Source organism: Desmodus rotundus, chromosome 3 (genome assembly GCF_022682495.2).
Source record: "Desmodus rotundus isolate HL8 chromosome 3, HLdesRot8A.1, whole genome shotgun sequence".
Lineage (NCBI taxonomy): Eukaryota > Metazoa > Chordata > Mammalia > Chiroptera > Phyllostomidae > Desmodus > Desmodus rotundus.
The window spans coordinates 8,710,831-8,732,590 of NC_071389.1; the positions used below are offsets into that span (position 1 = coordinate 8,710,831).

General features: G+C 57.7%; 1 protein-coding gene across 1 annotated transcript; it reads left to right on the plus strand.

The window, feature by feature from the left end:
- The first annotated feature begins 4,037 nt into the window (after positions 1 to 4,037).
- On the plus strand, positions 4,038 to 19,154 carry EFHD2 (EF-hand domain family member D2). Its single transcript, XM_053921027.1, has 4 exons — positions 4,038 to 4,434; positions 15,548 to 15,695; positions 16,476 to 16,610; positions 17,488 to 19,154. Exons 1-4 carry the CDS (start codon positions 4,127 to 4,129, stop codon positions 17,617 to 17,619), a joined length of 723 nt encoding a protein of 240 aa, XP_053777002.1. The 5' UTR covers positions 4,038 to 4,126; the 3' UTR covers positions 17,620 to 19,154.
- The last annotated feature ends 2,606 nt before the right edge of the window (positions 19,155 to 21,760 follow it).

The following is a 21,760-nucleotide window of genomic DNA, read 5'->3' on the forward strand; positions in this document are numbered from 1 at the left end:
GGTGCATAGAGGTGTCACTTTAGCAGCTTCTCTTTCTTGGCAGTGACCTTGAGACCTAAAAGCGGGCTGCCGGATGCTCTGGAGGGGACACTGAGAAAGCATGCAGTCTGTCCCCAAAAGATGAGGACAGAGCAAAATGGCCCACTTTGGGGCCAGCCCTTAGACAGAGCAAGCCATCTTGCATTCATTCAACAATTTTTTCTTCCAGGCCAGGCCCCATGCTGGGCACTGAGGAGCGGAAGTTGAACCAGAGGGACAGGTAGCTCCCCTCCCCCAGGAAGTCGCACTGGGGAGTGGGGTGGCTTCAGGTGTTGTATTAATAGCTTCATGGTGGGTTGTAATGTGTGCAGAGTCCCAACCACAGGACTGTTGAGCAGGAAGAGTTGTAGCCTCTCCCAGTCCCCCAGCATGGGGTTGCAACAAATCTCACTCTTCAAACTGCCAAATCCTGCTCCTGCCCCCTCCCCCTGCCCCGGACCAGAATAATTTCAGGACCAGAGCCTGGTGCCCAACCCACTTAATAAATATGACTTGACTGCCTAGATGTGGGCATACACTGCTTTCAGTGTGGCATAAAAATCATCAGCAGCTGCCCATTGTATCACCCCCTCTGGAAGGGGTCCCCAGGGCAGGCACCTCAGATGCAGCCCTGCTTGGGGTTTAACAGAAGCAGAAAACACACTCGGGGTTTGTTGCTGTTGTTTGTTTTTTCCAGGCTGCCCAGCTGAGCATATGCAACTAATTGGAAAGGTGACCCCAGTTTTCAGGTAGATTCGTCACCTCTAAGGTAACCACAGAAAGAGGGCTCTATAGATAGACGGCTGGGTTTCCAATGACCTGCAAACAGGTCTCGGCTGCTGACCCCATCGTGCCCTTTTGCTCCTGCCCTGCTCCGTGTCCCAGAAGGCTCCCTCCTGCCCGACATGGCTCCTTCCTTCCCCGGTGCACCCTTCCCACAGCTTCCCGACTCAGCAGGAGGTGAGGGAGCCTCTGAGACCAGCCAGGCTGTGCCCCCCCCTGCTATCCCTGCTATCCCCCCTCCAATGGCTCTAAAGGAGTACTTGGGCTGTCCCTAAATCTTGACCTCTGTGAACCTTCTCAACCCATCAAGGCTTTCCTGGTGACCGGAGTGTTTGCAATGGCTAATTAGTAAGCTGGTGTTTATAAAGCACTAAGCGTGTACTGCACTTTGAGCCAACTTTATCTCTGCCGGCCTCCCTCACCCCTTCTCCTTTTCCCTGCATCTCAGGGTGGCGCCCCACCTCCACCCCCGGCTCTCTCAGGCTCTGAAACGCCCCTCTATATTCGCCCCATCCGCCCCAGCTATCACCGGAGAGCTCTTTCCAACCTCTCCGTCTCTCCCCCCTCTTTTTCAAAGTGCTGTTGTTTTTCTTAGTATGACTGCCCCCCTCCCCAAAAGACAGTTACACAAGTAGATGTGGGAGGAAGGAGGGAAACAGAAGTCAATGATACGTCAGCCTTTCTCCCTCCTTCTGACGTTGGGGTACTGTCAGAACTGGCTCTCGCCCCGCCTCTAAAACTCCTTTGCCAAGGGTGTGATTTTCCCTGAAGATCATTCTTTCCACATGACCGAATGCTGGTGTCATGCGTCACCAGTCCAGATCGTTTCTTTCTGCCCAAATCCAAGCTGGGGACACAGCGCCAGGGTCATTCAAAAGTGATTTCTCTAATGAACAGCCAACCAATAGTCCCGGGGAGTCTCCCGATCTCATCGGCGCTCAGCAGTCATCCCTGCTTTTCCTTGCCTCTCCACTTCTTTGATTCCTAAAGAAGTGCTCTCCCTGAGGTCCAAATGCTTCGGAAGGAAAATGTCTAAATAAAACACGGCGCCCAGCATGCCTCTCTGGCTTCAGAGCAGATCCGCAGCTGTTCATTATAGACAGAGCCCAGCTGGGCAAAGGCCAGCTCAGAGCACTGGGCAGCTGGAGCTCTCGGCCTGCATTGCGAGAGCCTCAGAAGTCTCATACCCAGAGAAGGTGACAAGATCAACCCCAGGCTTTAACAGGAGGGCTCACCCTTCCGGGCAGCATTTCCTGAGCTCTGCCTGCATATTACAGCATGTCCTGGGCGTTCCACGCCCCTTTCACTGGACGGAGTAGGTGATGATCAGGAATTCCCCCACCTGTGCATCTTGGGGCGGGGCCCTGCCTCCAGAGGGAGGTGTCCACACTAGCCGAGTGGGCGTTTAATACACACAGCCCATATGAATAATTCAAACTAAACAGGTATTTTTTTTTTTAAAGAATGCAAACCCTCACATAATGTCTTCCCTGTTAAAAGCGTGCTCCCACGTCAAGCAGATGCAAAGCATTTCATAATAAAGGCAGCCCTATTTCGTGCAGCCCCATTAAAAATCCTACATTAAAGCAAGGTGAGGCTCAGAATTTTTTTTTAAGTAATTACATGCTTTGTGAAGAAGGCTAAGACTTTGGCAAACCTGAACATCCGCAGACAGGAGTTCTAAAGTCTCCATCTACACACTGCCCCTAGTCCTTTGCATTCAAAAGAAAACAAACTATTGCACTTCTGTTGGGTCCTTCAAGGCCGCATATGGGAGTTACAGTAACCTGTCTTTTGCCACACTGCCCAAGACTGACAGAAACTTAATTCCAAGCTTTAAAAAAACAATATCAAGTTATTTAACCTAAACATCTTTATTGACCTCAGGAACAATCTCAAAAATAAGTTAACCAAAGTTTCGTGTTTTCTGAATGCTGAAATTTTCACCCTTCAACTTCACTCTTTTCTAAACACCTTTTAAATTATTCAGCAATATTATTAAACTATGGCAAATCGACATATATTAATTGGGGGTCTGTTCGTGCAAATCATTTTGTAGCCGCTGCTGGCTTTGCCTTCTTAAGTGCGTCTCTGCCTCCCTAGGATGGGGATTTTTAAAGCCCTGGATCCATCTTTTCTCTGCACCTTGACCACTGGGAGGGGTCTCTGCACAGGGGTCTTCAACATCATCCTAACATTTTAGAGAATAAACACGAAGCACAGTCCTCCTTCCAGATTAGTGCTTCTCAGACTTCAAGGAGCAGGACTTCCCGGGATGCTTGGTAAAACGCAGAGCTCTGGACCCTACCCCGGGGATCAGTTTTGTCTGCCTGCATTGGTGCCAGGGACTCTGTATTATTAACCACGCTCCGCCCACCTCCCAAGCCCGGTGGGTTTCTTATGCTGGAGGTCCACAGCTTTGCAGTTTGAAGTTGACGGTAAGGAGAAACCCCATCCCGTGAGCCTTTGGACAGGACGTGTCTCCTCTGGGGCCCTCACCGAAGCGGCAGCATCAGGACCGTCCAGTCGGTTTCCCTAAAGCAGAGTCACAGGCGACGACAGCGTGGCCCAACAGCTATTCTGCCAAGTCATCTGTGTGATGTGCTGGACCAGGAGGAGAGAGGACCAGCCCCTTCGTCCTTTTGCTTTCCCCCTGTCTCCCCACACCTTTCAGGACCGGGGCCCAGCCCCATCTCCCTCGCAGCCGCCGGCCCAACCTTTTCCAAAAGACGCAGCAGCTTCCGCTGTGGTTAAATCTAAACGGGGGTTCCGCTCACCGGGGCCACCTTCTTCACACCCCTACAACCCTCAATGACAACGCCAGTGTGTAACAACGAGTCGTTTCCATGACAACAGACAGGGTACCCCGGACACGAGAGTACGACTTCACTGCGTGGGATTCCAGAGAAGGGGTTAGGGGCGGCGACCCCGAAGCCCCCGACCCACACCCAAACTGCAGGGAAGGAGCCCCTCTGCCTTCCCGCCAGCCCGACCTCTCCCGCTCAGCTGGCGCATTGAGAATGGATACGGGGGATGGATTTTTACGGAGACCACCAGTCTTACGCAGTGGAGGGTGGCGGGCTCGGCGTCACCAACACACTGCGCCACCAGCACACTGGAGCCCCAGCGAATGACTCCAAGCCCGCGCGCGCGGAGCAGGGCCAGGAGCGGGGGCGGGGAGCGGGCGGGCCCCAAGGGGCGTAAGTCCCACCTTCGGGGGCGGTGCCTGGCGCGGGGAGTGTCAGGAACAGGAAGAGCGCGGCCAGAGGCGGTGCGGGCGCGCGGCGACGGGGGCCGGGCCGAGACGAGCGCCGCGCGGGCCACCATGGCCACGGACGAGCTGGCCAGCAAACTGAGCCGGCGACTGCAGATAGAAGGCGAGGGCGGCGGCGAGGCCCCAGAGCAGCCTGGCCTGAACGGGGCGGCGGCGGCGGCGTCCGGGGCGCAGGACGAGGCGGCCGACGCGCTGGGCAGCGCGGACGACGAGCTGAGCGCCAAGCTGCTGCGGCGCGCGGACCTCAACCAGGGCATCGGCGAGCCCCAGTCGCCCAGCCGCCGCGTCTTCAACCCCTACACCGAGTTCAAGGAGTTCTCCAGGAAGCAAATCAAGGACATGGAGAAGATGTTCAAGCAGTGAGTGCCTGCCCTACCTGCCCCCCCCCACCCCCAGCGGGCCTCGGGCCCCGAACCCCCGACCCCGAGCCGCCCCGGGACCCCCTGCCGCCAGTCTAGCTCCCGCGAACCCCGAAACACCAGGGGTGGGGATCGTGTAGCCCCTTTCAGATCATCGTGAGCTGGGGAACCCTCCGCCCACTAGGCATATGGGAATGGGGATCCCCGGTCCCTATCACCCTTTCGCTAGGTGACGCCGCCCCCAGTGCACCATAAGCACGCACACGGAGTGGGGGACCCCGCGGCTCCCTAGGTAATCACGAGTCCTGGCAAGACCCCACTACCACCACATACATGGGTCTGAACACTCTGGGTCGCTGGCCTAGGACCCTGCCCTGTTAGTGACGCTTCTCCCCCGACCCCCCCTCGCCCCGACCACACACGGAGACTGAGGACTCCCGTGGCCTCCCTTCCTACCCCCAACCCAACACACGCTGGTCACAACCACCACCTAGCGCCTCGGCAGAGGTGACCATTTCCTGCACCCCGTGCCATACACATTCCTTTCCTGGGGGTCTCTTCATTTCCTCTGCCTGTCTCAGATCCCCCTCCCCCTCTTTCCGTGTCTGGTAGCAAACTATGGTCAAAGACCCTTCATCCCGTCCCATCCCTACCCCACCCCTCTGTTGGCCAGGACCCCAACTTTGATCCCCAGGTGGCCTCCCTAAGGAAGGACCCCTCAGTCCCCACCCCTAACTTGCAGGTGTGCGCAACCTCCCCCCATGCCCCCACCCCTGCAAATATCCTTTGAGGGCTTAATCACCTGCCACACACTGCCCCTCCCTCCTCTTGCGCTCACCCCCCCCACCCAGCAGCTTTGCAGTTGCTGCCCCTCTACTTCCTCTCCTTACCCCTTCCCTGTGCCCCTCCTTGCTACTGTGTGCCCCCTTCCTTCCCCACACAGGGTCCCAGATGCCCTACACTTTCCTGACTTTGCAGCGGCTCTCACCCTGCACTTTACTCCATATAATTCCACACCTGTATTCTCAGCAGGTTGGACAAGGCACCCCCAGGTGGGTGGGCTTCAGCCCATCCCCTGCAAAACACCCTAATATCTCTGTTGAGGGGCTAGAGAGAAAGCTTCAGGTCCCCTCTGGTCCATCCCTGGGTCAACCCAGTTGGGATTGAGAGGGTCAGCCACACTCCCTTCCAGCCATGTTTGGGAGGGGTTGAGGGGGGTGGGGGTATACAGCCCCCCTCCCTTTGATACCCTTCCCACTCCTGTGGCCCATTGCCCTGCTCTTGGCTTCTGGAGGGGACACAGCCCAGGAGTCTGGAGTGTATCTGGGAGGAGGCAGAACTATCCTAAGGCTGAGTCTAGGGTGGAGGAGTCAGGAGGTCTCTGTGCCCTCAGGGGAGAGGTGGTAGGCCCACCTCGCCCCAGGCAGGAGGTTGAGAGGGCTGGGGGAAATGTGTCTGCACGGAAGGCAGCTGTCCACCAGCAAGCAGGAGGTCCAGGAAGGTGGTGTTTTGCAACCCCAGAGCTTGAGAAAGGCTCTTCCCACGTCTCGCACTTGCTGCAGCTGCTGCTTCTGCATTTGGCCCCAGCAAGCAGGGGAGGAGTTTCTGGTTCCCAGACCTGGGTGGCTGAGCGCCCATACTTTTCCAGGGGCCAACCTGGGGAAAACCAGTCCTTAACTCCCCTCTGGGCCTCCGCAGGCAAGTGCCAGGGCCAGGAGGCTGCCTCTGTGACTCCAGGGTCTTTCTGGGAGTTCTAGTTTCTTCCCACCCAGAGGTTAGCAGTCAGGAGAGCAGGCTTCCCAAGGGGGAAATTTCCAGGATTTCCAGGAGATGACGATTTCCAAAATTCAGGCAGGAATAGATTGAAAGTTCCTTGAGCCCTGGGTGGGTATAGCTTCCTTGCTGAGAACTTCCTGGTAGAGCCCGCCCCAGGCAGGCGACAATATTTATCACAGTCAAGATCCCTGTATCAATAGTAGCGAGTCAGGATCCCTCCCAGCAAGCCTATGACAAGGCCATCATCATTCCTGAGGCACAGCTGAGGAGTTGGGGCATGGAAATAATTTGCTGGGATCTGAACCCACGACTGTGGCTCCAAAACCCATGTTCTTCCTTTCTGGGTTTCCCCACACAGCCACCTGCTTCCACGTGGGAAAACACACGCCTCCAATAGCCCCTTCCGTGTTCATGGGTGATTTTCTGCCCCGGGGACCCACCCACCGCCAGCCTGCTCCTTTCCCCTAGAGCCCTCCCTCTCATAGGCTTCCACAGCATCCCTACCCCCTGCCAAAAAAAAAAAAAGAGAGAGAGAGAGAAACAGCCCGCAGAGCAGGGATTTGGAAGGATGCAGCTAGACTGCAAGGGGCTTCTGACGGGGGAATGGTTTCCAAGTCACCTTTGCAGGACGGGCTCACCTTTCACAGAGGCCATTTGCGGTGTTAGTTTGACGAAGGTACTTTGGTGAAACTTGGGAGACCTGAACCCTAACCCAAGCCTCCTCTTGGCACAGCTCCTGCTTGCTGCTGGGGCGTTGGGAGGGGCGAGGGGGCAGGAAGGGGCCAGGGATCTGGACTTCTAGGGAAGGAAGTACTGCCCGTACTGCCCACAGGGGGTGGGGGCCTGGCTTGAATGGAAAGCTGCAGGTTTTGTATTCAAGGAAACAAGGCTTCACTGTGCCAGCCGAGCCCAGCCCCACCAAGGCTGCCTGTGAACAGCCAACAGCCAGGCCCTCGTGGAGGACAAAACCCCAGTTCTGCTTCTGCTGCCCAAGTGGGGCTGCAAGCCCTGACCCAGGCAGGGCCTGAGGACTGCAGCCGGGGCTCTGCTGAGACTCCCACCTCCAGCTCCTATGGCAGGGGACAGGGAACTGACCCTTCTGGGGAGCCTCCACCGGAGGCCAGCCAGCTCAGGAGAAGGGAAGTCAGGGAGCAGGGAGCCGGCCTTCCCTTGGAACCCAGGCATCAGTCCTGACTCTGCCTCTGAGTTAGCAGGTCTGCCTGCCCTCCCTGGACCCCTGTCTTCCCATCTGTGAAAGCAGCAGGCTCTGTCTGATGATCCCCAATGATCCTTGGCGGCGACCTTATTTCTGAGGGGTCCTGAACCCTGCCAGACAGCAGAACTGCCTTCCAGGTCTTCCGGTCCCTCCGTCCGTGTTCATCAGCAGGTCCTTCCCAAGGAGGCAGGTGTGAGGGAGAAAAGGGGACCAGACCAAGGGAAGGTGGGCTCTCGGCCGCCATCACTGGCCCCATGCCACAGCCACATGGGTTCCAGCAGGGAAAGACCTTCTCTGCATTTTACAGAGGAGGAAACGGAGACCCAGAGGGGTGCAGTGATTTGCTTAGGGTGACAGGGAGGTTTTCAGCGACTGAACCAGAGCATCCTTGTCTGGCCAGCAGGGGTAGTGGTCCCCACGTCTGGGGGTGAAGCTCAGAGCAGGTGACGCACGCACGGTTCCAGCACATGGACGTGCCACATCAGTGCAGCCTGGACAATCAGTCCTCCCTCCCTGTGCGGCCTCAGGCCACGGCCAGCACCTCTGATCTGTCCTCACCCTGCCTCTCTGCCCGTCCCTCGGGGCTGTCTCTGCAACCCTCCAGGCAAGAGGAGACTGGTGTGGCCCCAGAGATCTTCAGGGGGCCCCCCTGGCTGGCGGTAGCATGCGTGGGACTCTGCAGGGTTTTGTAAGCCAAGACCTGCCAGAGACGTAGGCAGCCGTGTAATCCGGAACCTGCCGTGGAATCTGAGGACGGTGCCCTAGTTCCCTGCCTGCCCAGCCTGTCCCCAGCCACTTCATCTCCTGACCCCTTGCGTCAGAGAGGCAGGCTTCCCTCTCCCTTTTTGGACACCTCTTCCCTTCCCACCCTGCCCTCCTCCTCTTCACCTGCTCACACCCTTGCTGCTCAAGTACCACCCCTGCCCCCTCCTTCCTGGAAGGCAGTGTGGTGCAGTGGTGAAGAGCGGGGCCTTTGGACCCCAAGGCTCTGGGTTTGAATCCCAGCTCTGGGTCCTGGGGCAGGATGCTGCAACCTTTCTGAGCCTCGGCTCCTCACCGAGTACAGGGAGAATAATAGCACCCACCTCCCAGGGGCGTTAGGTAGCACTCAACCCAGTGCCTGCCACAAAGTCAGCATTTCACTTACTAAGTTCCTGTCACCGCCACCTCCAGCCCTAGTGGCGGTGGTTGTCTGGGCTGTCACCAGGGTAGCATCACAGCAGCCACTGCCTGCCTCCACTTACCCCCCACAGAGCTGCTGGGCTGGCAGCAACCCTCTTGCTTTGGGCTGGAGTGACAGGGACCCAACCTGAGAGGCCTTTTCTCCTGCTGAACAGACGCTCTTGATCGACAGCTACGTGTGCTTTGATAAATAACAAAAAAGGGGGAAGGAATTCATTATCAATTAATTACGAGCAAGGCAGGAGGCAGGAAAGAGGGAAGAGCAGACAGCAGCTCGGAGTGATACTAAAGCGGGACTCCTCCGCTGCCCAGTGCCACTGCCTAGCGGGCAACTCTGAGCAGGGTGCCTGGCCACTCCCCTGGGGTTACAGAACCTACCAAGTAAAGTTCTGAGGATTAAGTGGGAAAAGTCCTGAGCTTCGTAGAGTCCACTCTCAGATCTGGTCTGTGGGCTTTTCAGAACGCAGGTGATGACTCTGAAAGCCCTCAGGTCCACTCCTTAGTTCACTCACCGACAGCTGTATCTCACTCATTAAGTTCCTGCTGCGGGCAAGGCCCAGAAACTAAGGGGAGCGTAAAGTTCCTGCCCTCGAAGCTTAGAGTCCCAGAGAGGGGCGTGGATAGGGGCCTTTGGGGGACAGGGGATGCGCCCCCAGGGCTAGAGATGGGAGGTTCCATCTGTTTCTACCTTGAGGACCGGAAGTGCTCCGGAGGACTGCCCCGCACCCTTGCTCTGTTCAGTGCAGGTCCAGGTGCTCCCAAAGGAGCCTGTCTGCATTATTTCAGAAATTGAATTTAACCCTCTTACCCACCTGGTGAGGTGAGTCTTATTACCCCATTTGCCAGATAAGGAAACTGAGGTTGAAAGAGGTGGCAGGATTAGAAAGAGGACTGTGTTTATGGTTGAGGGACAGGGGCCTCTCATAGCCTGGGGGTAGGGGGGGCCCTGTGAAGGGTACAGAGGTTGGGACCTCCCACCCCCAGCAGCCAGGAGCTTGGCTGGGGGGGGGGAGGGTTCCAGCTCCCCCTCTGCTCTTCCTCCTTCCCTCTGATTCTGAGTCACCTTTCTCCTCCCCCTCCCTCAAGGGGGCTTTTGGTTCCCCTTTGGTTTGCACTCTTCTCCCTGCCCTGTGGGCCCAAGGCCTGGCTTCCGCTGCCAGAGTCTAGGCCCTGCCTCGGGGGTGGCCAAAGGCCTTTCTGCAAGAAGAGCCCAACCCAGCTGGAGGAGGGAGTCACTGCCACCTCAGCAGGGACAGTCCCACACCCTCCAGCAGCCAAGTTCCCTTTGACTGCCGAGCAGCCTTCTGCTGGGCTGACTTCTGCTTTTCAAGGACTGAAGAGGAGAGAGGGTTCCGTGCCAGGAAGGTGCAGCTAGCCGGCAGCCAGGCCCCGGATTCCTGGCCAGTGCGGGACCCAACAACTCCAGCCCTTCCCAGCACTCGGCCTTTATCTGATTAAAAGGGCCACTCCATTTTGGGCACTTTTATCCATTTAATCATTTGTTAGCATCCTGTAAGATTGGGAGCTTTATGTGACTTGTCCCAAACCACACAGCTCCTCAGGAGCTGAGATGGGATTTGAACTGGGGTCTGTCTGGCTCCAAGTCCCTTGCTCCCATGGGACCCCGATAGAGCGGCACCTAGGAGCTGGTAGAAATGCAGATGAGAATGTGTGTGTTCACAGGTCCACTGGGTGCCCACACCTTCAAGGGCAGGCAGGGAAGGAAGCAGTGCAGGGTGAGCTGGTGGGAAGCCCACTGCTGATGCTAAGTGTGGAGGCAGTTGTCCCTCCCAGGCCTGCGTGAAGTATTTGAGCCCCAGTTTAAGATGTCCTCAAGCCCTGGCAGCCCCCAGCAGCCCGGGGTCTCCTATTTGATCCCGAGAGCAGCACGGGTGGGCACGCACGCACACCCTTAGCTGACGCAGGGCGACGGGTCTCGGTTCAGACTCTGCAGATTGGACAAGAGGAAGTGGTGAACAGTTGGGGTTCCCCCCATGAGTCAGGCAGCCAGTACTGGAAGGTGGGGGAGGGGGGAAGGGGCAGTGCCGGGCAGTCATCACCCAGCATGTGGGCATCCACCTGCGTGGGGGAGGTAGGCAGAGCCATGCTGGCTCCAACAGCTAGCAATGCAGAATTCTGTCTTCCAGAACATTCCTGCCCTGCCTTCCCATTTTGCAAGGCAAAGAGTAGAGGTACCGGGGCCCCTGCAGACAGGATGTGGGAGGACTAGGGTCTGTGAATGCTGAAGCCAAAACCAGGTGGGCCTGGGGGACTCCTTGGTCCATAAGTTCCGCCGTCTCCAGCTGTCTGTCCTCCTGGGGACGCCCATGGGCAGAGGGGCCATCAGCAAAAGAGACAGGATGGGGATCCCCTGTGCAGCAGCTGTGGTAACGCCTCATTCTGAGATCAGACCTTATAGCACAGCTGATGGGGGGTCATGTGTGAGGGTCTGCCTCCTCCCGGGCAGTTCCAAAGCCAGAATGGGCTGCCTGAGGGGAGAAGTGAGCTCCTCATCCTCAGTGGTATTTAGGACACCAAGCAGGAAAACTGCATTTGGAATCTGACCCTCTCACACATGGCTAAACGAGGTGGCCTCCAGGAGTCCCCCTCCCCAACCTGAGGTTCTCTGTGCAGGGTCCACGTGCATCAGGGCACAGAGCATAGTAGTTAAAAGTGCGTGTTTGCATCTGGCCTGGGATTGGATCCCGGCTGTGTCCTTGTCGACCGTGGCCTTGGCCAAGTCACTTCTCCCCTGAGCCTCAGCCTCCTCGTCCATGTTGCGGGGATGGTTATACCTGCTTCAGAATTCCTGTGAGGAGCTGGTGCAAAGCGCTTGCGCAGGTCCTGGCACTTAGGAAGTGCTCAGCAAAGAGCAGGCACTGATGATGTTCTTGGGAAACGGGCAGTACTGACCCCTGTAGGAGCCAGCCACTGCCCGCCCCCGAGACTCCAGTTATCAGAGCCGGTGGGAGGAGGAGCAGCCAGCGGGGGTGAGGGGGGGGAACCTGCTTTTCCCAAAGAGCAAAGCCTGCCTGGGTGGCGGCCGGCTGCTCCACTTTCAAGGACGGATGGGAGGGGATTTTGTCGCCAGCATCCGGGGCAGCAGCTGCCGAGCCCTCCCTGTCGAGAACTATTCAGGGGGAGGCGGGCAGGAATGTGGGCACCGTGCCAGGCGCTGGAGAAAAGCTCCAGCCCGGGAGCTTTGTTGCCAGTCCTGCCAGACAGAACGGTCCTCCCAGGCAGGCCCCGAGCCAGGCCCTCAGCCCAGCCACCCCAGCCCTGCCAGCTTGAGAATTCGGGACCCTCCATGGCACCTGGAAGAAGAGGCAGGGAAGAAAGATGTTGGAATCTTGAGGTCTGCTGACTCTGTGACCCTGGGCTGGTTGCTGCCCACTCTGGACCCCGTGTCCCCACGTATTATGAAGCAGGTCGACCGGGCTATCCAGGTAGCTCTCGTGTGCCACCTCTTTCGCAGGATCCCCTGAGCCACCTGCAGCCTCAGTTCCAGGTCAGGGAGAGGACTGATGGACGAGGGTCTCCCCAGCCTGGCATGGGCCTGTTCCCCAGCATCGCTCTCTCCTGTGTCGCCAGTCATCCACCTGCTGGTGGCACGGTGACAGTCTCCCCCCATTGTCACCTCCCTGCCTGTCAGGAAGGACAGGAGAGTAATCTGGGACCGAGGCTCCTCTCTCCCTCTGCCCAACAAGAGAGCAAAAGGCTCTGCCCTGCGGCCTTTCCGCCATCCCACGTGGCGGGGTCTTTGAATCAGGCCTGGGGGAAGCAGTGGGGCCTTCAGAGGAGGGTGCAGGGCCAACCCTGGGGCACCTCGGGAACATCTGGCCCACTCCCTGCCTCAGGGCCAGGCCACGGCAAGCGCGTCTGCCCAGCCAGGCCCCTCGTGACTGGCCCCCAGGGGAGAAGTCGCTGTATTTTTTATTACTTTTGTCACCATTGTGCAACAGTATCTGACACAAAGTCCTCACAGCCACGCTATCGATAATGAGATTAGCAGCTTTTAAGCACTGGCTACGTACCAGGCATTGTATATGTATAACCTCGCGTAACCGTCAATGCTGAAGGTAGAGAGCAACAACAGTGCTTTACTTTTATTATTATAGGTGGTAGGTATTAATTAAGTGCTTGCCGTGGGCCGGGACCTGTGCGAAGGACCTCTTCTCATCCTTTTCTCGATCCTGAGACAGGCCCGTTGGCATCCGTGATGTCAATGGGAAAATTGAGGTTTGTGGGGACAGGCAATTTGACTAGGGTCACCCAGTCAGCAGGTGGCAGATCTGAGGTTCGGACCCAGGTCAGTCTCAGCAGAGTTGATGTGATCACAGACTTTCAGGGTCACCCTCAGGTTAACCCTGGTACCTGACTGACCCAGTGATCCGGAGCCCACCCCCATCAGATCCCAGGGCCCATGGTGGATTCCCCTCCCCAGGGTAGGGGAGTCTCAAGGGAACAGCCTTCTCCAGTGTCACCTCTGGGAGCTCAACTCCCATCCCAGCACCTGGCCTCTCCCTGACTTCTATCACCCCGCCCTCCCCCAACCACTTTGGCTATTGATCCACTGGTACTGTGGCCTGCCCCCGCATTGCCCCCTGGGGGCTGGAGCTGGCCCAGGATGGAGCTCAGACCCAGTAATTGATCGACCCTTCATTGAGGCAGGCAGCGGCTCAAGCCGCGGTTTAGGCTGCAGCCCAGCCAGGCCCAGGAGCTGCCAGAGATCAAGAAATCCAGAGTTCAAGTTTTCGTCCAAGTTTGGACATTTTATCTGCACTTCCTCTGAAACTGAGCCACCGCCGGCTGCGGGAGGAAACCCAGCTACTTGAGCAGTAAATAAAGCTGGGCTGAGGAGAGGAGGGGCGGGACGGAGCAGCAGAGAGTAGCGTATGGGAATCGTAGGGCTGGGGGTCCAGGTCCATGGCCTGCTGGTTAGGGGGCCAGTGTCCTCTCTACAAACTTCATTCCCTCATCGGCCACATGCAGACATGCTACCGTCTTCCCAGGGTTGCTGAGCACAGAGGTTGTAAAGAGAAAATGCCTGGCACAGGGTAGGAGCTTAATAAAATTAACTACATCTCATTATAGTGCTGGCAGCTGCCACTTTTGGAGCCAGCCCCATGTGCCAGGCACTGTGCTAAGTGCTTGGCGTGTATGAAGTCGGTCCTGTGAGAGTCACCTTTATGCCAGGGGGTCTCAGCCTTGGCTGGAGGCTCAAATGGCACAGGCTACCAGGACCCAGACAGCCTGCTCCAGCCCGGACATGTCATGGCTGCCCTTCATTAGAGCCCAAGTTTAGAAATGCTAGGAGCTGTTTTCCTGAGGGGAGTCCCGGTGACTTCCCCATGACGGGAAAAACTGACTCCCTCCCAGGGCTGTGCCAAGACCTGTCACTAAGGGCCACACAGCAGCCCCCACCAGCTGGCAGATGGGCTCCAAAGGTAAAGGGAGGGGCCCTGGCCTTGCCCCCGCCCCCAGGGCCCCACCAGCTCGAAGTGGGGCCTGAGCCTCTGGGGTCCCACAACGCCCCATCACATCCTCATACATAGGCTTCCTGCCTGGCGATGGCCACTGCCCGCAGGACCTCCAGCCCTGTGGGGAAGAGGCCTCGGATCCTGTGTTCCCTGCAGGGCTCCCAGAGACTACATCATCTCCAACCACTGACTCACTTGCCCGGGAACTATTTATACCCCTTGCACAAATGCTCCACGAAGCGCTCTAGGCAGGCTTCTCTGTTCTGCTGGCAGCCCCGGGCCTGCAGGAGGGGGGCTGGGCAGAGAGCAAATGTGCAAGTCTGAGTCTGCAGAGGGGGCTGGGGGTGTATGGCCCAGCTCCTTCCTTCCTTTACTGCTCTGTGCCCTTGGGCAGGTCAATGAGGTCCTCTGAGCCTCCATTAAAAAATAAGGGGTTTTTTTTTGAGGATTAAGTGAAACACAGTATGTAAGGTCCCTGGCACAAGGACAGATACCAAAAGGGTTGCTGTTAGATGTCCAAAGTCCCGCGAAGCTCATGCGTGACTAGAGGAGGGGCAGGAGAACAAGGTGTGTGTTTATGGCAAACTCCGATCTCCACAGCACAGGTGTCTGCAACTCCGCCCCTGTCACACTGCAGACACCCAGCCAGCTTGAGGCCTTGGGGACTGCACAGGTCTTCTTTAGGCTCGGAAGGCCCAGCTTTGCAGCCCCAAGACTACTTGCAAGCCCACCAGGTGGCCGGCAGGCAGGTGTTTGCTTGGGCTGCTGGGAGGGCCCAGCCAGTGTGTGTGAACAGCGCCTACATCTGCCCAGCTGTGTGCTCCAGGGGCCAGCTCTGACCAGGCTCTGACCTCTAGGAGGCCAGTGGGGAGGGGCATGTGGAGTCCGCTCCCTGGCCCGTCCCTGTCTTTCCCAGGCCATTGGTGGTAGAAAACAAGAGACCTGAAGTGGGCAAGGCAGAGACACTGCGGTCACCTGGTCACTGTTCCAGGCCTTTCCAGCCATCCGCCCTGTCCCCTCTGCTCACTCATTGCAGGCACCCCGCACAACTTGTTCCCTCAACATACCCCAGCCACCTCCAGGAAAACTAGAAGTGGCTCCCTCCTGGGTGGGGGCAGGGATGTCCCTGGAGGTGGTCAGTGGGTACTAATAACCAGAGCCCACCCTCCCAATCTGTGCCCCCATGGTATCGTGAACTTCTCCCTGCGTGTTCATGTCATACTCAGTACAGGGAGGCTATGGCTTCGGCTTCCTTTGCAGCAGGCATGTCCAAAACAGTGCTGTTTGACATGTAGGAGGCTACAAGGCCATGTGGTGAGTTCCCCATCATCAGAGGTAACCAAGCAGTAGCTGGGCCACAATCAGGACTCTGCCTGGGCTGAGGTCCCTTTCAGCTGTGATAGGATGATATGTTGGTGAGAGGTGCCCTTTGAACCCTTGTACTCTGCTGTGCCCACAGGTATGATGCAGGCCGGGATGGCTTCATCGACCTGATGGAACTAAAGCTCATGATGGAGAAACTCGGAGCCCCTCAGACCCACCTGGGCCTGAAAAACATGATCAAGGAGGTGGACGAGGACTTCGACAGCAAGCTCAGCTTCCGGGAGGTGAGACTAGCTCTCCTTTGTTTTGTCCTTGGGCCGTCGGCCTTGAGCCCAGGGGTGAGGGTGGGAGGTTCGCTTTAAGTGAGAAGGAGGGACATCATTTCTTCATGTAGTGAGCACTTACGGAGTGACTCCTGTCCACCTGGCCCTGCATGGGCTCCGGGGGTGCGGCGGAAAGCCCTGTGCTCCAAGGGGCCTGGGGTGTAGAGTGGAAGAAGCCGGAGTGACGTGACAATGCCATGATCCTGGAGGAGAGGGGGACAGGAGGAGGGAGTGACACGTCCTCGGACTGTGGGTCCCAGAGGCAGGACGCTGCAGGCCGTACAGGGTAGTGGTTTGGAGTCAGAACGTGGGTTAAAGTCCTCCCGTCAGTTTCTGGTGCTGAGATCTGGGGCAGGGTGTTTTCTCATCCCTGAACCTTCCTCATTCTGTGACGTGGGCAATCGTGTACCTTAGGGCTCCGTAAATGGAATTCAGAGCAAATTAGTTTGGAGAACATTGGAGACAAAGGTAAGAGGTAAATCGAGACTCCTGATGGGAACTGAGTGTGGACTGAGCCGGCTTGCCGTAGCCCCGGATCCCGGGAGGGCAGAAGATGGGACCCCTAGTCTCCCATTGTGCAGATGGGAAGACCGAGGCCCAGAGAGGGAAGGGAGAACCCAGACCTCTGGTCGGGTTCTCTGCCTTTTTCCCCAAGGAGGCCGGGCTGGGCCTGGGTGCCGCCAGGGATACTGGGCCCTTTTGCTGTCGCTCTGACACCCCCTGCTTTTCTCCCTGCTGCAGTTCCTGCTGATTTTCCGCAAGGCGGCCGCCGGGGAGCTGCAGGAGGACAGTGGGCTGCATGTGCTGGCCCGGCTCTCTGAGATCGACGTCTCCACAGAGGGTGTCAAGGGGGCCAAGAGCTTCTTTGAAGCCAAGGTGAGGAGTGGATGGATGTGCAGAGCCCCGGCTGGGGTGCCCTGACCCTGCCGGCTCAAGGACAGGGGTGGCTGGGGTGTCATAGGAGCCTGGGTTAGTGCAAGGGTCAGCCCCATCCCTTCCTGCCCCCGCCAAGACTGCAAACGAGAGGTGGGGAGCTGACTCCCAGGCTGGGCTGGGTAAGGCCCGTGGTGCTCCTGGCTTCTGCCCCCTCCCATCCAGGCTGGGGTCCTTTCCAGCTGCCCCTGGGGTGAATGAGGGGTGTGTGTTCTTGAAGAGGGCCCATGATTCAGAGGACTAGGCCTATGAGCCATGCCCACAGACAGCAGAGCGGGCCTGGGAACACACAGTAATGCCTCTTGGAGACACTAGCCCCAGCTTGGAGGAAGTATGATGCCCTCCAGAGGCCACCTACGTGCATAACACCCTCCCCTTTCAGCCCACGCCTAGATGGAGGGGACAAGTGTGGTTCCTGGGTCCTGCCCTACCAGGGCTCCAGGGTCCCTACCTTTCCTTCCTTCTCCCTCTTCCTTCATTAGTGAAGAGCATTCCTTCCAAAGGCCACCTCCGGCCTCCTTCTGGGCATCTAGGGTGGAGGGGATGTTTCAGGGTTCATCAGCGGGACCAATGTGCAGCTGGGCTCCCCTGGACAGGAAACGGGCTGAGGAGGCAACATGAGAAGTTCCCACGTGTGTGTTACATCTTTCTACGAACCCTTTCTATGTGAGGTCAGAGTTGTTGAGCATCATGCTCTAAATGGAGAAACTGAGGCTCTGAGAGGTGGAGCCCGGACCAGGTTTAGAGCGAGTGAGAGGGGGAGGCGTGCGCCTTGCTGGGAGGACCCCTCCAGCCCTGAGCCACCCCCACGCCACCCCAGGTCCAGGCCATCAACGTGTCCAGCCGCTTCGAGGAGGAGATCAAGGCGGAGCAGGAGGAGAGGAAGAAGCAGGCAGAGGAGATGAAGCAGCGGAAAGCGGCCTTCAAGGAGCTGCAGTCCACCTTCAAGTAGCAAAGGGCCACAGCCCAACCGCCTGGCCCAGGCCCGGAGCCCAGTCGGGCCGGCGAGGGCGGGTGAGGGCGGGCAAACTGGAGGCCCAGCCTGAATCCTCGGCTCTGTCTGAAGGGACCATACCGAAAACTTACAAATGTCTGTGATCACAGCCAGTCGAGGGTTCTCACAGAGGTGGCCTGGCCTCTCCCTGCCCCCCACCGCTGTTCCTGAGGCTGTCACCCCAGCACCGGCTCCCTGCCTGGCCCAGAGCTCCCTGGCGTCCCTGAGTCTCTCTCGCACCCCTGGCTGTCCCCTGCCTACTCTAGCACTGCTCTCTGCCCGTGAGCCTGCCCTCCACACACACCCCTCTCTTCCTCATGCCTCCCCCTGTCACCGCCTCCCCTACCCAGAGGCCACCTGCCCTTAACCAGCAGGCTGCACTGCCCCTGGGGCCCTCAGCCTCTTCCTAGGCTGGGGGAGCAACAGATGGTGAGAACTGCGGCTGGCTCCGTAGAGTGGGACCCAGGGATCTGATCAGAGACAAGGGTGCTCCACCTCCCCCACCCCCCCACCTGTTCCTCCAACCCTGCCTCCTCCCTGCTGGAGTCAAGAGTGGCCAGGGAAAGGCTTCTATTTTTGTGAAGGGACCTGGGCCCTGGAACCCCACACAAGCCCAGTGCTCTGGGGCCCAGCCAGGCAGGGCGAGGGGACAGCTGTGTCAATCTACCTCACGGGCCCACACTTCCCCCGCCATGCCTTGGGTCATGGGCAGGGAAGGCTCTGGGGGCAGAAACACCGCTCCCGAGGGGCCCAGGGGCCCTGCAGAGAGCAGCATGGGGAGGAGGGGTCGGCCCCTTCCTAGGGACAGAAACTGGTGCCAACTCCATTTCCAGGAGGCACCCAAGAAGTGCTTTAAGAAGCTTGCACGGACCGGGCAGTGGGGAGCAGGGGACCTCCCTCCACCCTTTCACACCATCCTTCCCCAGAGTGACATTCATCGCCTTGTCACCAGCGACGGGACCTATCCTGTCACACCTACCCCCCGAGGAAGCATGGGGACCCCAGCCCTCCCTGTGCCACCGGCCCGGTCCTACGCAGCCCCCATGTGCTTGCTCACGTGTGTGCGTGTCCGTGTGTATCTGTTACCGTGTTGTGAAACTGTGCCCGTCACCAGTCCAGACAGTGGCCTTTGGGGCCACAGTTATGCAACTTTCAGTCATGACAGCGTCGCTGCTTTTTAAACTCGGTAACTCTTTATTTTAGTAAAGTGCCCCTCCAGTCCACAAGACTCCTGTCGGACCTGCAGAGGTTTTATTTTTCTGGCCTTAGAATCTGCAGAGATTAGCAGGCACTGCCCGCCCCGTGCAGCAGCCTGGCCCTGGATTGCGTTTGCCTTAGCCATGTGTTTATACAGATGAATATAAAGAGTTCTTTTTCTTTTGGCTTACCGCTTTTTTTTCCTCCTCTCCTCACTCCCCTCCCCCCAAAAGAGCAACTCCTTCATTCAGTGGTACGACTATTTTTTTTAACTAAAATAAGGTAAAAATTCTGTATTCTTAGGTGTGTGTGGTTCTTGGTGGTCAGGGAGGGGGGAACAGATTGAGGTCCCCTGGGTGCTAGGGCAGCCTTTGCTCTGGTGGCTTCCATGGCATCTCAGAAGCCAGGGAGAAGGGACTTTTCCCAACTGGAGAGGTTGAGTTTGATGTCCACTGGCCACCACCGGGAACTAGTCTAAGCACTTTATATACATTAATCCATTTAATCCTCACAAGCAGCCCATGACAGGGATGCTGTTTCCCAGATAAGAACAGGGAAACCCAGAGAGTCTCCCGGAGGCAGGCAGGCACGCAGGCCAGGACCCCTAACCATTTCAGAGGGGCCACAGGGCACAGCACAGTTGCTGGCAGTGGCACCAAAACCATGTAGTTGCTGGATTCATGTACTCCAGAGCCACACACACAGACACCCCAAGGATCCGCCACCACACAAGCTGGGGTGGTGGGGTGATGAGGAAAGAGCCAGGGCACTCCCTGTGTGACTGGGCAGATCATTGTCCCACTGGGTCTGTCTCCCACCTGGTCAATACAAGGATGGGCTAGGGCCCCAAGGCCTTTCCAGCCCTGTGGTTTCCAGGCAGAGCAAGCACCTCCTCTCCCAGGTGCAACCTTGGGGCCCTGGCTTAGGATAGGTGTTACTGCCCCCAGGTGGACATGGGTGGTACTACAAAAGCCAGGATGCCCTCTGCCTCCGCTGAGGTCCCTTCCAGCAGTGACAGGATGACACGTGGGCCCCGGGGCGGCTGTGTCCTTGAAGTGTATTTCCTGGGGAATGCTGCCCCCACGTGCCACCTGATGCCACCATCATTAACAATGAATGTTAGCTGAAGCCTTGCCTTTCAATGGCCTTCCAAGAACATCGGATCCCTAACATCCTAACGAAAAGCGTGTCAGCTGAAGGAGAGAGGATCTGACCGGGAAGGGAAGGGCTAATTCACTCCCCACACCCGCCCAGCTGGCCTGGCGATGGGTGTGGGCCTGGAGCTCTGGGGATGTGAGAGACGGGCTGGCTGTCCCAGGCCGGGGCCCTCCACCAACAGGGCTCAGCTGGGACAGGGCTCTCAGCCTGGGTCCGCACAAGATCCCCCCCAACCCCCAGCTCAGCTCAGCCCGTAGGCTGAGGGATGAAGAGGCCCGAAGTGATTCAGGGACCAAGAGGGAGAGGGGAGACAGCTCCTTAAAACCTTCTCCCATCCCCTCTTCTCAGTAAGTCTTCCCCCCACAGAGTCCTGGCCCCCAAACCCTTCGCTGAGCTCCCAAACCCTCTCTGAACCCCCAGTACTTCCATCTGGTTTTAAGGAGAAACCTGCCAGCCCCCAGACCAGCCCCCTTTGGCAGACCTCACCTGAAATGTAACAGCTGCCGCCGGAGAGTCCTGTCCCAGCAATCAGCAGATAGGGGCCCCAGGTGGTGGCACCTGCTGTTTTTCAGGCTGTCGCCACTGCCCCCATCCCCCCAAACTTGGCATTGCTTCTCCTGAGGGAGCCCCACCCCTGAATCCGGCCTCCACCAAGTTACCGTAGTTCTTTTTCCATGGAAGTCTGACCCTGAGAGGCTGGGGCACCATGAGGTCCCAGATCCGAGGAGGCCCCACTCCAGCGCTGGGAAACACAGGTACAGCGGAGTGGGGGTGGGATTGTAGCATCCTCATCCTCTCGAGTCCTCAGGTTCACTTCAGAATCTGGAGAAGGAATCCTTTCCGGCCCACATCCCATCAAGCTCCCCCCAGAACTGACTTCTTGGTCAGGGACACTCCAAGGAACACTCGCCACCCTGCCTGGCAGGGAGCTGCAGCGAGGCTGAACAGGGTCTCAGGGTCTCGCAGTCCCAGCTCTAGCACAGGCCCTACCCGGAGGAGGTGCTCAGCGAATGTGGGAGGGAGGAACCCATGAACGAATGAATGGCCTCCATGTACCTGGTTTGCCAGCGCTTCATCACTCTGGGCAAACAAGAGTCACACCTTTAAGTACTCAAGTTAATCCAAGCCCCCACCCCTCCAATTACAAGAAGCCCACTCCCTGAACGTTCCTACCGCCTGAGACTGCCCTTCAGACCCCCCAGGCCTGGGCCCTGAGGCCACAACAGCAGGACAGACCCCCGACACACACCCTCACTCTCCCATCTGAAGGTCTTTCACCTCTATCAGATCAGAACTTGATCAACTTTTATATTGACAGAAAAAAGGGAAAAAAGAAAACGTATAATTTTATATTACCCATGTAATGCATGATTTCTTTTTAAAAAAGATGCAATGTATAAAATATGTAAGTTAGAATCTCCTCCAACCCCAGATAACCACCCTTGACAATAGGGAGCTTGGCATTTGGGATTTCTTTTCTGGGAGAGAATACCTAAGGCGACTGGTGTGCCCAGCTCAGAAGGCAACTTCTGGGGAGTACGCGGATGAGTAGAACGAGGAGGAAGAGCAGACTCTAACACCCCAGGCTGAGGTTATGCCTCGGGGCAAGGGGGTTAAACCAGGTGCTCTAAGGGACAGGCTGACCCTGAACCACCGGGGCTCGGGGTAGAACCTCTGGGCACACAGTGTGCCTGGACCCACACCAAGTGCCAAAGGCCCAGATGTGCCATCCAACCTTGACGTT

Excerpts from the sequence above, each read along its gene's own strand:
- EFHD2 (XM_053921027.1), top strand. The coding sequence starts at position 4,127 with ATGGCCACGGACGAGCTGGCCAGCAAACTGAGCCGGCGACTGCAGATA. Across the intron at positions 4,435-15,547 it reads ATGGAGAAGATGTTCAAGCA|GTATGATGCAGGCCGGGATG; the intron begins GTGAGTGCCTGC and ends CTGTGCCCACAG. Across the intron at positions 16,611-17,487 it reads AGAGCTTCTTTGAAGCCAAG|GTCCAGGCCATCAACGTGTC; the intron begins GTGAGGAGTGGA and ends ACGCCACCCCAG.